Source organism: Numida meleagris, chromosome Z, assembly GCF_002078875.1.
Source record: "Numida meleagris isolate 19003 breed g44 Domestic line chromosome Z, NumMel1.0, whole genome shotgun sequence".
Taxonomy (NCBI): domain Eukaryota; kingdom Metazoa; phylum Chordata; class Aves; order Galliformes; family Numididae; genus Numida; species Numida meleagris.
In genome coordinates, this window is record NC_034438.1 from 42,073,041 (window position 1) to 42,087,994 (window position 14,954).

The 14,954-nt window shown below is 37.5% G+C and overlaps 1 protein-coding gene across 20 annotated transcripts in view; it reads left to right on the forward strand.

The window, feature by feature from the left end:
* The window catches only part of CZH9orf3 (chromosome Z C9orf3 homolog), a 206,822-nt gene that overhangs the window by 21,821 nt on the left and 170,047 nt on the right, over nt 1-14,954 (forward strand). For all 20 annotated transcript variants that reach the window (XR_002433214.1, XR_002433216.1, XR_002433215.1 and 17 more), the window contains one exon: nt 9,389-9,555. Coding sequence is in view for 13 of the 20 variants with exons in the window: in XM_021379873.1 (XP_021235548.1) it covers nt 9,389-9,555 (167 nt within the window). In the remaining 7 variants the exon portion in view is untranslated. The remainder of the gene's footprint in view (nt 1-9,388; nt 9,556-14,954) is intronic.

Below are 14,954 nucleotides of genomic sequence, written 5' to 3' on the forward strand. Positions count from 1 at the left end.
ACTTTATGGGAGGGGATCCACAATCCACTTTTGACTTACACAACGGTAACATTGATTTACTGTAATGTTCAAATGTGGATTCTAATAGCTATTATTTCTTTAGTATTTCATACCTTGAAGTCAGGGGCAAAGTTGGAAGACGAGAAAGAAATTGTGTCTAAGTGAATACTTGCTTTTCATTCTTAAAGTAGTGATGTATGGTTACCTTTCATTTCAGTTATGCTAAGGTAAATTAGGAGTTCTCTCAGAGGCCCCCATGTCTGGTATTTAGTTTATTCTATTGGTGAACTAAGATCAGCATCAAGTCCAGTAGTTAATTAGTAGTTAGTGATTAATATTCATTAATTTCTCCACTTCTTCTCTCCTCACTCTCCAGTAAGTTATTAACAGTATAAGTGCAGGAAATTTAACTCAAGATCATTGGTTGTAGAAATTCTGAATTTTAACTGAAGCACAAGATAATATAATTCTCAATAAGTCTGTTACAGTGAAGCTTTATGGATTGGGTTTAGGCACATTAAGGTATGAGTATGCAAACCTGATGCAAACACATCAGGGCACACTTCTCTTTTCAGTACAAGAACTAAATACACAGAATTTCAGCATTTCATTGTATGTTGTTTGATACTAAAAAATCCTTACATAGGAGTTGGACGATGATCCTATAAGATATTCTGTGATTCTACTTTGATGATCAGGAACAGAAGTGTTATTTAGCCCTAGGACACATTTTTTTGTAATAATAAGCTTTTGATGGCCTTTATATAGAAGTATTAATAAGAACGCAAAATAGAGCAGTAGAATACGTATGTGAATATTTTGGGTAAGCACATGTAGATGCATCAATGTACAGATACGCACATTTTTTTATCTCTACATAAGTTTCTGTCAGTTCTTAAAATTGTCAGGCAACTTTTAACAATGATCATTAACATTATTATTAAATCAGAAAAAAATGTGTTCAGTATAGTATTTGTAATATTCTTACTAGGAACAAAAAGAAAGCCATTCTTTTTCCAGGTTTTACAGTTGTTCATCAGCACTACACAGTATTGGGGTTTCAAACTAAGAAATTGGTGTTGCAGTTTAAAAAAAAAATTGTTGAAATATTCTGACTAATAATAAATATAAAAATGTTTAAAAATGGTTATTTAATTGCAGAGGGAAAAATGTATAAAACATCTTTCATTACTGGAAAGGAGAAACTTTGTGTCAGGCCATCAAAGTGCTTAAGCAGATTTGCCTCACTCTTAAGAGTTTGTAGCAGTGTTGAATCAACAAGGCTAGCAGTGTATTTTGTATTAACTGTTTTCTCACTCATGATAATTTCTAAGAGTCCCTATTTGCTAAAATATTTTTCCGGAATTCTGTTTCTATTGTTTCAGAAAAGGATTAAAAACATTTACATTAAGATTAAAGAAGTAGTTTTCCTGTCAGTGATGTGGTTTAACCCAGCAGGATGCTCAGCAGCACAACTGTTTACTTGCTTCCCCCAGTGGGATGGGGTCAAGAATCAGAAAATTTAAAACTTGTGAACTGAGATAAAGACAGCTTAATTGTACAGAAAAGACATAGAAAATAATAATAATAAAAACGTATGTATACAAAATATGTGACACACATGCAATTGCTCACCACCCATAGGCTGATGCCCAGCCGGACCCCAGGCAGCAGCTGCTCCTTCTGGCCAATTCTCTCAGTTTTATTGTTCAGCATGATGCCATATGGTACAGGACATCCCTTTGGCCATTTTGGGTCAGCTGTCCTTTTTCTGTCCCTTCCCAGCACCTCATGCACCCCCAGCTCCTTGCTGGCAGGGCAGTGTGAGGAGATTAAAAAGCATGACTTATTGTAAGCACTGCTCAAGAACGACTAAAGTCGTTCATCAGTTTGTTATCAACTGTACTCAGTTCTGGCGAGGCCACAGCTTGAGTACTGTATTCAGTTTTGTGCCCCTCACTACTAGAAAGATATTGAGGTTCTGGAGCATGCCTAGAGAAGGGCAACAAAGCTGGTGAGGAGTCTGGCTCACAAGTCTTATGGGGAGCTGCTGAGGGAACTGAGATTATTCAATCTGGAGGAGGCTCAGGGGGGACCTCATTGCACTCTACAAATGCCTGAACAGAGGTTGTGGTGAGGTGAAATTTGGCCTCTTCTCCCAGGTAATGGTAATAGGACGAGAAGGAATGGCCTCAAGTTGTGCCAGTGGAGGTTGGATATTAGGAAAAATTTATTCTCCTAAAGAATGGTCAGGAATTGGAATGGGCTGCTGAGGGAGGTGGCTGAGTCACCGTCCCTGGAGGTGTTCAAGAAACGTTTAGACATTGTACTAAGGGACGTGCTTTAGTGGGGAGATATTGGTGGTAGGTGGATGGTTGGACTGGATGATCTTAGAGGTCTTTTCTAACCTTGGTGATTCTATGATTCTATTATTCTAAATCCAAAATATGGTTCTATACCTGCCACTATGGAGAAAATCCTATCCCAGCTGATACCAAGACAGATGGTCTTGCAAATTTGCTTCTAATGACAGATTCCTTCCACTGTTTTTCTGACCTACTTACTGCCACTTCTAGTGCTGTCATAAATTAGTTACTGATTTTGTTGATATTAGTGAGAAAATGGAATGGAACGGAAATCTTTATTTAGTAAGGCAGTAGGAATGAAAGAGTATCTTTGATATGAGAGGCATCAATGGAAAAGCATGACATTGAAAGCTGGGTCCTAATCCTGTAGTGACCTGTGAAGCTTGATGATCCTTGGGGTCCATTCCAACCCAAGCCATTCTGTGATTCTATGATTATTTACTTTGGCACGCATGAACAGGTCAGTCTGTTTTGATTGAAGTTTAGCACATGCACATGTATTTTTTCTTAGTTTGGTCCCCAGATAGTAGATACACAGGAAAAGATAAATTCTGGAAAGGAGATGGATTGAATTACTTGGAGTATATGATTCACCTATGATTGCTATGGAAAAAAATATATTTTTAGAAGGTATTAAAGGACAATTGTGCAATTTCATGGAAGCTCAAGAAAGATTTAAATTTGTCCTGATTTGAGCGGTCCCCGAATGGGAAATAGTTAAAATGTGAAATGATCTCTTTAAAAAAAAATAAAGTGAAATCCTGATATTTGTTTGACCAACTTAAATGCCTTGTCTTTAAAAAATATTTTATACCCATCTAGCTTATTATCTCTGTAATATCTTATTAATAGATTAAAATATTAATGCATTTTTAAAGAATCTGAATTCTCTCAAGAATGTTTTTTGACTCTATGAAAGCTATAAATGTGAATACAGCAAGCATAAATGTATAATTAGGTAAAAATGCAAATACAGATGCAAGTAAATGTATTTAAATGCTTTTTTTTTTTTGATCTGCAGTGTTCAAAAGTATCAGTGACATAGCTGAACTGCTTAGTTACTTATTCATTATAAATAATTTTGCATTTCTGTAATGGACAGCTGAAGCATATGAGGCAAACAGTGATTAAGCAGATACCCAGTGAGGTGGTACCCAAAGAGGCACCTAACATAGTATGATGGACCAATAAACCCCTAATATGGAAGAAGACTCATTGGAGAAGGGGGAATGAACTTCTGGGTATAGTGCAAGGCCTGAATGGCCACAGCTGTTGCAAAGAAAGCTGACACCTCAGAACAAAGGGGACCATTGTGTGATCTTTGTTTTAGATAAACAGCTATGTCAGTTGCGTGGTGATGTACATGTTTCGCCCTGAGTTCACTGAAAGATTGTTAATGTCTCCCTGAGTAAGCTGGGTCAGCGTGGGGGATTAAATACATGGCTCAACACAACATAGAGTATAAAAACTAGAAGAGGTTGTCGAAGACAGCAGTGGGCTTGCATTAGCTTCATTCCGTATATTCTTTCCCAATGACTGGGAATGTCCAGAACTGTGGTGGTGAGCATGTTACAGGTAATAGGAATCACATTGATATTGTGATTTGAACTGTGTACTGCAATAGCTATATTTTAATAAGGGTAAGTTACATTTGTTCTGTGTTTCCAGTATATTTTATGTCACTTGTCTAAATCAAAATTCCCATGTTACATCAAATATAATCAAAGAAGTAAATTTGATATTAAACGCTATGCCCTTTATACATGCAATGTCTGAAAGAACCTGTTCAGAGAGTACTGGACTGTAACACATTAGAACAAAACAGACCTGGTTTTGTTTAACTTATTTGATGTGACCGATACTTCTGAAATGCAAAGAACAAGTAGAAAAATTCTGCAGAACTTGCTCAGAACTGTTGTCATAGAATGGTTTAGTTTGGAAGGGACATTTAAGGGGTATCTCATCTAAACTCCTGCCGTAAGCAGAAATACCTTCCACTGGAACGCATTGCCCAAAGTGCCATCCAGCCTGCATTGAACACTTCTATCTTCTCTGGGCAGCCTGTTCCTGTATCTTACCAGCTTCGTCATAAAAATAAATGAATGAATAAATAAATAAATAAATAAATAAATAAATAAATAAATAAATATCTTCCTTACATGCAATTCAAATCTACCCTCTTTTAGTTAAAAGCTGTTGCCACAGGTAAAAAAACTTCTTCATCTTTCTTAGAAACCTCCTTTATCTGTTGAAATGTTGCAATAAAGTTTCCCCAGAGAATTCTCTTCTCCAGGCTGAACAAACCCAGCTCCCTCAGCTCTAGCTCCCTCTAGCCCTCTGAGCATCTCTATGGCCTCCTCTGGACCCACTCCAACAGTTCCCCATTGTTCTTGTGCTGAGAGTTCCAGGCCTGGACACAGTACACCAGGACTCACAAAGGCAGAGCAAAGGCAGGGGGTGTCAGGTGTCCATATCAGGCTGGATCTTATTGGCAAGGAGAGTGACACAATTCCTAGTTATTTTTTAATTGCAAATAAATGAAGAAAGGGTTGCTGCTGTTTTTTTACAACCACTTTTAAATCTCCTTAAGAGGTGAAAATTTTGAAATGCAAAATGTTCGGAGAGAGTATTTGCAATTGTTCAGATGCACTGGTGAAAACAGCTATTCATAAATTTCAGTACCTCTGAATATAAGTTCTTAAACACTCATACTCTTCTTCGGCACTGTAGTCTATCAGATAGTCTTACATAGTATGTTCAATACAGTAAGGATTAAATAAAAACTGTCCAGAAATGTGCATAGCAACTTTGAAATGTAAAATTTGGACTATTTAATGTTTACTTCATTGTTGTTATTCCTTCTTGAATGGCTGGAATTTTCTTAAATGTTTTAAACTGGCATTTCTAAATATTTGTATAATGAAAACATGTTAAACATGTTTCCTGAATGTTTATCTAGAGTTTGGAGTGAATTCTAGAGCAGTGATCTCTAATTTACTGGAATTTACATGTAAAAGTACATGGTCTTTCTGTATATTTTGAAATATGACATAGAAAAATGTTTGGGGTAGCTGAATGAACTGTTTCAAGTGTTGCAAAAATGATAGTTACTAAAAGTCAGGAAACTGAGAGCAATGTTTTTAGACTGTATCTTTTCATTTGTTTTCATTAGATTATGAAATTGTTTCATCTAGAAATTGCTGGAAAATTCAAAGTGTCACCATTTTGCGTTTGGAGGTATTGCTTTCCAAACTAAGATTTCTAAGTGTTCATTTAGAATTGTGTAAGTCCTTTATGTTAAAGAGGGGGGTCAGAAGACCATATGAAGGTTGCAAAATTATTTGTGTTGTCTTTAGTGACTGGCACTTAAGAACAGAGCATTACATTTAGCTAATGTGAGCTAGCAAATTACAATGGATATACTTTAGGTATTTACTACAAGTCATTCCATAATCATACTAGCATACCTTCACATTTTAGGGTGGACTTGAAAAGTGTTTTCAATAAGCATGCTCAAAAAAAGGTTAATTATATTGATTAAAAGGCTAGATCACACTGTTTCTCCGTGCATATTTATTTCAAGCATCTGCTAATGCTTTCTTTCAAGCACAACAGGGGAAAAGAAGCACAAAAATGTGAGTTTGCAAACCAAGCATACAGTAAGTACAGTGGAGAGGACTATTTGCAGTGATATGGGAAATGTGGAGATAGATCAAAACTCAAGTGCATGTGAGTTAGATAGCCAAGAAACCAATGCAGATTTCAGAATTGAGCTGAGAAAATACATCTGTATCACTGTTGATATGCTTAAGAAAACTGTCTTCTGTTTGCAAATATTGAGGCTGACAAGTGGCTGATTTTTTTATCACTACTATCTTGAGGTCTCTCCCGTTGTTCTTGTGGGGAACTTCAACTTCCCAGACATCTGCTGGAATTATAATACAGCAGAAAGGGAACAGTCCTGGAGGTTCCTAGAGTGTGTGGGAGACAAATTCCTGACACAGCTGGTGAAGGAGCCAACTAGAGATAGCCAAATCTTGGACCTGCTGTTTGTTAACACAGAAGGCTTTGTGGGGGATGTAAAGGTTGGAGGTCATCTGGGGCAAAGTGATCACAAAATGATAGATTTCTTGATCCTTGTTGAACCACAGAGGGGAGTCAGCAAAACTGCTACCTTGGACTTCTGGAGGAAGACTTTGGTCTCTTTCGGACTATGGTTGAGAGAGTCCCTTGGGAGGCAGTTCTGGAGGGCATGGGAGCCCAGGATGGCTGGGTATACTTTAAGGAAGTTATTTTAAAGGTGCAGGAGCTGACCATCCCCAAGTTACAGAAGACGAGCCAGCGGGGTAGGAGACCGGTCCGGCTGAACAGAGACCTTAAGCTGAAACTTGGGAACAAAAGGAAAGTTTATGGTCTTTGGAAGAGGGGGCAAGCAACTTATGATGATTATTAGTATGTAGTGAAGCCACACTGAGGTAACCACATGACAAAGATTAGTTCATTTATACACGCCTCACTTGCAGCAGATTGAGATATTGACTATCTGCACCACATCAGCTTTTATTTGTTCTTCCACAGGTGACAGGGCTATGGAGATGGTGAAGAGTCTGAGGGCAAGGGGTATGAGGAAGCAGCTGAGGTCCATGGGTCTGTGCAGCCCAAAGCAGTGCAGGCTGAGGGGTGGCCTCATGGTGGCTGCAGCTCCTCAGTGGGAGAGGAGGGGCAGTGCTGAGCTCTGCTCTCTGGTGACAGCGACAGGGCCGGAGGGAACACTGTGTCAGGGGAGGGGCAAGTGGGGGTTAGGGACAGGTTCTGCACCAGAGGCAGTGGGCATGGAACAGGCTGCCCAGGGCTGTGGGCATGGTCCCAGGCTGCTGGAGTTCAGGGAGTGTTTGGACAGTGCTCTCAGACATAGGGTCTGATTTTGGTTGTCCTATGTGGAGCTGGAGTTGGACTTGATGATCCTTGTGGGTCCCTTTCAACTTGTGTATTCTGCAATTCTGTGATTATATACTCACTTATGAACAATACAAAACATCCCCATCTCATCCCCTGCCCCTTACTGTAAATTTGAACAGTGTTTCAACATTCTGTCCAGTGTTATTCTACCATCCCATTTTCTCAGTTGTAGGGTTTTCATCTGGAATTTGCCGTAGATAACATGATCCAGTAGAACAAATTACACTTTTGGTGAGAAGAACAAAAGAAAAGTCTTCAGAATATTTTCCATCTGTGGCAGTAATATCTCCACATTCATTCCCTCTGTGGTTTAGATTTGGCTTTGGGGAAGAAATTATTTCAGTGAAAGAGTTAGTGGTGGGGAAAATAAAATCTTCAGGTCATAGCCATTGCAAAATAGGTTTTCCCTAACAGCTTATCTGCTATTTTCTGAAATGTTTTGATGATTTTTTAGTTCAAGTTCTGAAAATAATCGATCAGAATGCTTTTGTCTTCAAGAATTCACAAAACAAGTCTTGTGTTTCCAGAATATTGGCTTTAAATATCACAGGATTTAAAAGGCAAAATTAAGTGATGCTTTTAAAGTTTTCTTTCTTTAGCTGGAGAAGCTATTGACTCTGCTTATTTAATGTAACTCATATTTAAAAAACAAGCTTTTAAATGCATGATTCTGAAGGCGTGATAGTATGCAAGTACTGGAAATCTCCATAAAACTGCAAAATACAATGAAAGAAGCAAAATAAGAAGTATTACATCTGTGCACCAGCAAAAGGAATCTAGGAGTTAAGGAAAGGCCTTGTTTCCTTTCCAACTGTGTCATAGTGTCATGGTTTTATGATTTTCGGTTATTGGTATTCCACATCATAACATCATGTAGTGAATGTACCTGGTTCTCAGAAGACAAGGACTACTACATTCCCCAAGGTACTTTGCTCCTCTGTTACCATTTCCAGCCAGAGGGAAAAGATAAAAACTTGCAGATCACGAGACCTTATCCCTTTTTCCACCCGTCTCTCGTCTTGGCAGCACCTCGCTCTCCAGCCACTTATCGTCGGTAGTAGAGTAAGGCCTACCTTGATTTTGGGACATTCTCTCTCTCTGTATTGGATTTATCAGCTTAAATTGTAATTATATTGTATTATGGTGTTTTGTTTTGCATTCCGATATCTTATTTAGTAAATGAGTTTGTTTCTCCTCAGATTGTTGCCGCTGTTCTTTGCTCTCAGGGCCATCTCCTTACCTTTTTCCCCTTTTCCCTTTTCCCGGGGTGTGGGCCCATGGGTCCCCCGTCCCATTCGTCACGGAACTGGGCTGAACGCCTGTAAACCGTTGACACATAGCTGCTAATAAGAAATTGACTGGCATGAAATGCTGAAGTTGAGTTAGCAAAGGGTCAGCAGATGAGCAGGCCGCCTAAGAGAGCGTTAAAAAGAGCAATGACAGAAGGGAGATTGCTGTATGGAAAGCTAAAAGGAGACTGAAGCTGACAGGAAAGAAAGACTTTCTTTGGATTGTATGTACCTGCAAGGCAAGTGAACTAGCCTGCATCTGTTTACTAGAAGAAAATATTTAAAAAGTCAAGATTTGTTGAGACTGTAACTGAGTAAGGCACAGCACTAGTTCTACTGCTCTGTTTGGGTAAGCCATCGAGTTGTACAGAGAAATGGGATTCATTAATCCCATTTGAAAATGGGAGTAGTGAAAGCCCCAGTGAGATGACAGTAGAGAGGTGTCGTAAATGTTAGTGAAGGCTGCAATGTAATCCTTAGAAGATACTCAGAAGCCTTTCTTGGCCTTATAGCTTAGAACTATTGTATGAGACTGAAAAGCTAATGCAGAAAATTATTTTGTTGTTTATGTAAAAATTATTGTAGTATTTTTGCTTTTCTTTGTCCTGTCTTAAATGGCTTAAATGGTACTTTGGTTCTTGTCAAACTAGTTTGAAACCTAGCTGAGAAAGTTAAGTATAAAAGCAATACAACAGTATGTTTGATCTTTGACAGAAAACACAATTCAGTCTTTTATTTGTAACTATGCCTACCATCTCATTTCCTTCCATTTAGGCCATGTGTTTATACGATGGGATCACCGATAAACAACAGAGCCCTTTTCCCATGCCAAGAACCACCCATTGCCTTGTCAACATGGCAAGCATCAGTCCGAACATCTCCAGGCTTTGTTGTACTGATGAGTGGTGAAAACTCAGCGGAACCAATCCAGATTCAAGAAGGTGAAATTTATTTTCTACAGCAAAGTGTTTTCAATAGTTTTGTAATTGGAGATATAGCTTAAGTAATTACATGATTTTTGAAAGGATATGAAATCACTTAAAGCACATCTACCAGTAATCTCTATGTGGGGATCCTGAGGGGGTTGCCTATTCAAGGTCTCAGGAAGAATTAGTAAGAATTCAAGGATATTTTACAGACTTAGATTTCACTTTTTCCAAACCTAGATTTCACTTGTTGTAAACTGACTTTATTTTAATTGCTCTGTATTTGAGTGTTTGACAGATAAGGTATTGTATCAGGCTCTTGACAAATCCAAGCCTTGATAAATGAAACTTTCAGTTTCTGTTCTTCAGTCCAGTTGTAGCTTAGTGTGGCAGTGATTGAGAGCTGTCATTGTGTTGTATCTGTTTCCTGAAAAATACTGAATGGACAAAAAATATCAGTTCTGTACACTGAAAATCTGGTGTTTGTTTTTTGGTTTGTTTTTTGTTTCGACTTTGTTAGATAACACTATCTGCAACTGAAAGCAAGCAAGCATTTTTCTTTTTTTTTGGTTATACTTCATTCTTTAGACCTCTGTCTGCACAGATAAGGAAGTTTTTATGGCAGTTATCTATATAATACAAAGTATGTCTTGCCACCATTAGTTTTGAAATTGAGAAGCAGTGTCAGTATTTTCTAGAGTATGTAGTTTTGTTGTCAGGCCTTTAAATATGAAGCCTGTTTCATGGAAATGGTACTCATTGATGTTCAGTGAGAAGTTTGGATTTTCATGCATCTCACTAATATTAATAGTTAGAGTTATCCTTCCTTAATTAGGCTTAGATTAAGTACTGGTTGGTCCAGTGCTGGTACCAGGTGAGAAGTCCTAGATTTCTTCTTTATTCCCCCTTTCCCTCTGACACACACAGTAAGCAGGATTCATACAGCACCACTGCAGCATTAATCAGTTTTAATCAGTGGAGCTGGAGAAAGTATAAGCCGTGTTCAGGCTGCAGACAGAAGGAGAGAGCTTAACTCTTGCACACATAAATGGAGGTAAGTTAAATGGGAACATTCTCTGGGGTGAATCCAACATCCATCCGGTGGCTATGTACACTGATTTTTTAAAGTTTTTTAAGTTTAAATCCCTAAATAAATGTATACATTTCCCTTTGCAAGGGAGAAAGTTGTTGCTTTCAGATACATGGTACTCCTTATGTTTGGACAAGGCCCACCACTCCACAGTTGTATACTCTAGTTGTTAATAAATGAACTAATGATTATAGTCCTTGTATCTCACCCATTCTGATAAAAGAAGCTCTTAGAATTCAAGGAAAGCCAGCCTCCAAATGAACTGTTTTGGAACTCTCCGTTCTGAAGTAATTGAAAATCTTAATACTTACAATAATTACAGTGATTACAAGACAGGATCCAAGCTTGCAACTCTTGCTACAGAGTGTTATTTCCCATCATAAACCTGTCTTCAGAAATGACTAACTCTTTTTAGTTACTTATTTATTGCTGTCTTGAGGAATTGCTTTGCTCAGTTTTCACTCTTTCTCTAATTCACCCCTCAGGCAAAGTTTAATAGTTTTTTTTAGCTGCTGCTGTGGTGAATTGACTTCTTGTATAATCCTTCAAATCTGTTTGTAGCTTATAGTGATAAAATAAGTTAGTCTCTCAACACTTGCAAAAAGGGGCTGATACCTATATTTGAATATGGCCAAAATTTTCTTTAGTGGGAAATATACTGAAGCATTTGGATACAGACAAGTAGCTTAGGCATACTATTGATGTATTTAATTTTACTTCCTTTTGGTCAGAAGAATTGTAGAGTGTATCGTAGTTTTCTGCAAAGGTTTTCATTCTGTGAAAAGACTGTTTAATGAAAGCTTATGGAAAAGGCTAGAAATAGATATTTCTGGGAAAAAAAATCTTCTCTTCCCCTCTGAAGAGTCAAATTTATATTTGAGAGGGGAATAATGAATAAAAGTGTCCTTGATTCGAGAGCCATCAGTTTGCATTGAATTATCTGATCATTTTGGTCATACGTGAAGCATTTTTCAAGCCTTGACTCTGCTGCTTAAATATGGAAAACTGCCATGATGAGCTTAACAGTTCATTTGGGCAGTGGTATTTTCATGACTTGGTATTAAGAAAGTGTTCTTGATTTCAGACTAGGAGAACAGTTCTGCCATTATTGTATAATTAATTTTTATCCACACTCCTACCTTGCTGATGAGTTGTTACCTGTCCCTTAGTGGTGTCTGCATGGTCTAAAGTATTAAGAAGAAAAAGGGTTCTTATGTGAATTTCTAGAAATAGAAACCTGTGGAAGATTTTCAGGCAGCATAAATGGGCATAGGCCAGTTAAAATCAATATTCTCTTAGATCAATTAGCTAGTTGAAAGGTCTGTATTGTGAAAGAATTATTTCCTCATCAATATTGTTTTGTGACTCTAGTTTAAAGAATCCATTAAGTATTTACAGTGGAATTAAGAGAGAAACTAATTCTGGGGAAAACCATTTTTAAAATGCAGTTGATGGAGTGTTGAAAATGACTTCAGCCTACCATATCATTAATGATAGGATTGGGACTTAGTGACCCAAAGTCAGCATGTCACTGTGTGGAGAATATAAGGTTTTTTTTGTTTAAATACTTGTAGTAGTTGTAATCGGTAATTCATGTGTCAACGTAAAGCTTTGTATATTTTTTTTTTTAATTTTCCAAAACCAATCCATTGAATATCCTTTCCTAAGAGCTCCATGCCAGTAAGAAATAGTGTAAGAAGTCTTTAATGGAAAGGTCAGTAGAGAGGAAATGGTTCATTTTAACTTCACTGTGCTAATGGTAGGCTGAGTGAAAGGTATGTAGTGAGCTGGGAAGAACGAAATGCAGCATTAAAGGTACCCCCTTTCGGAGAAGTTTTGAGCTAAACTTTACTGAAGAGAAGGAGCAAGACTGTACTTCAGTCCTTAGGTTTTTCCTTTCCCTCTCCCCAAGATGGCATTCCTAAGAGTGCAGAAGATTCCACTTACAGTGCTACATGATACAAGGGACTCTTCATTTGTCCTAATGTTGTTGTCATCAAGTAAGAGTTGTTTGATTTCTTTAAAGGTAGTGAATATTACACTCCAATAGCTCTCAAAGACTCAGCAATTAATAACAGCCTCATTATCTGCGTGCTCATATACACACAAAAATGACAAATGACTTTTAGAGATCTGTTTGGAATTGTAAAAAAGTACAGAATAGATGAGGAGAGAAGGGATAGCAGTGATATTGTAAGGAATGATATAAAAACAAAGACAAAGCTCAGGTGCTAATCTAAATAAATTCTTAATGAGTTTCGAAGTTCATATTCACTAGGTTCATTAGCAGGCCTGTGCTGTTGAATGGCCTGTCCCATGTAGATCTTTTCATTTTGCAACTATGTAGTGCATATTAACTCTATGCAACTTAGAATTTTGTCTTTCTAACACACCTACCAGCCTTTCAGGGAGGGTTAAATGGAAACATTTTTTTACCATTTTTTTTTCATACAATATGCTATTGCTGTACTGCATATTTATAAAATCACACTGGCAGAACACCAAAATATATTTTAAAGAATGGAATTTTTCGGAAAAAAACAAGCATTTTGGTGAACAGTTCTTAACTAATTTATTCTGAATAGAACTACAAGTTAGCTGAATTTTTGTTCTTTCAAGATCATAGTTTTAATAAGTGTGCAGGCAGTTAATAAGAGAATAGCAAGCAAGGATTATACCTACATGCCTTTAAACAGAGATCTGCATTCTGCTTCATAAACCTACATCTCTAGATGCACAGACACTTGGATCCAATGCCAAGGCAAGATGAGGGCTACTCATTGCACAGATTCCTCATCTGCCATGTGTATTTGCAGGTTTTGTACTCCTTGCATATGCCATTTTTTGCATTCTCTCTACTATAAAATTATGGCTCATCCTTTCATTTGAATTGAAATGTGGCCACAGTTTCTTGTGCGCATATGTTTTGTCACAAGCACCTTTGTATTAGTTTTGATTCATGTCCAAGAGGCTTGGTCTGTGTGCAATTTATATTCATATATTCTTAGAGTTTCTATCTTATGTAGACTTTGATTTCAGCTAGAAGATATGTTCTTAGAAATATAGTGCTAAAGAAGCCATCATCTGCACTGTAGCTAGCAGTAAGAGCTTTTATTTGAGGTTTTCTCACTTTTCCCAAGGCAAAATAAAAGAGTCTAGTACTCATATTGATTGATCTCTAATGTATATCGGGAGTTGACAGCTTGTCACATGCTACTCCTCCCTCTGAGTCCATGCTGAACTAATACTCAAGCATGAATGTGAGAAAGCTGTATGGGAAGTTTTGTCCTTCAGATAAGATCAAAAATCTCTGCAAGTTACAAGGAGTTCCAGAAAGCTGGAGGATTCTCCATCCTGGTGCCCCAGTTAAATAGTATTTTACTAAGCTGTGTTTTTATGTACTAGTGCTAGCTCTTAGTTTATATATCAAGTTCCAGGGTTGGGTGGATACCTCTAATTCTCTAGAAGTAGCTGAATTGTGTTTTTCTATTAATTCATGGGCATTGTTTTTATTATTAGTACATTTCCCCTCAACTAGTTTGTGCTAACACAAATACAAACACCACAAAATACAGTCTTAGTGATGCATCAGGCATTATCAGGCAGTGGCTCTCATATGATTCTTCAGCTGCAATGAACTCTGCAGGACTTAAACAATTCAGTAGTTTCAAAGATAGCTGAATGCATTAAAATTTTAATAAGTAATTTCAGGATTCATTGTAGTTATTTCTAGAAAAAGAAATAAATGGCCTTTAAGTTGCTCTTTTGAGCAATTAGAAATAGCTTATAATTGCTTACACTTGTTAAATATAGTCCTAAATTTCATATGGGTTGTTTTCCAGTTTTATAGAATAGATATTGTTGCTGCAGGATTTGTGTAATTGTAAGATAGATTTGCTTTGCAGAACTGAGAAAAAAATTCTGGGGGGAAAATGATTTTCAAATTACCTGTAAGAAAATATTTTGCCTAAACTAATTATGTTTAGGAATCTAATTGCTTTTAAATTGTCTGATTTTAAGGAGAGGGAATAAGCATTACAAATATAAGGACCGCTGTGCTCTTCCTTTCCCATGGGTGATCTCCTGTCTAACCTCTTGTTGTTCCCAAGATGTCTTTGCTTAGTCTGGAAATGTTTTTGTGGTACAAAATGCTATTATCTTTAGCGGAGAATGGAGAGCCATCTTCCCATTTGATCTGCACTACCTTCTCTTACCCTAGAGGTGGTGCTGTCTACAAGGAAGCCATTGGTAAGCAGAGGACAGCTGGGAGAAAGGAAGAAAGGGGAAAAGGAACAGAGTGAAGCGTGGAGCTTGTCATCCCAGT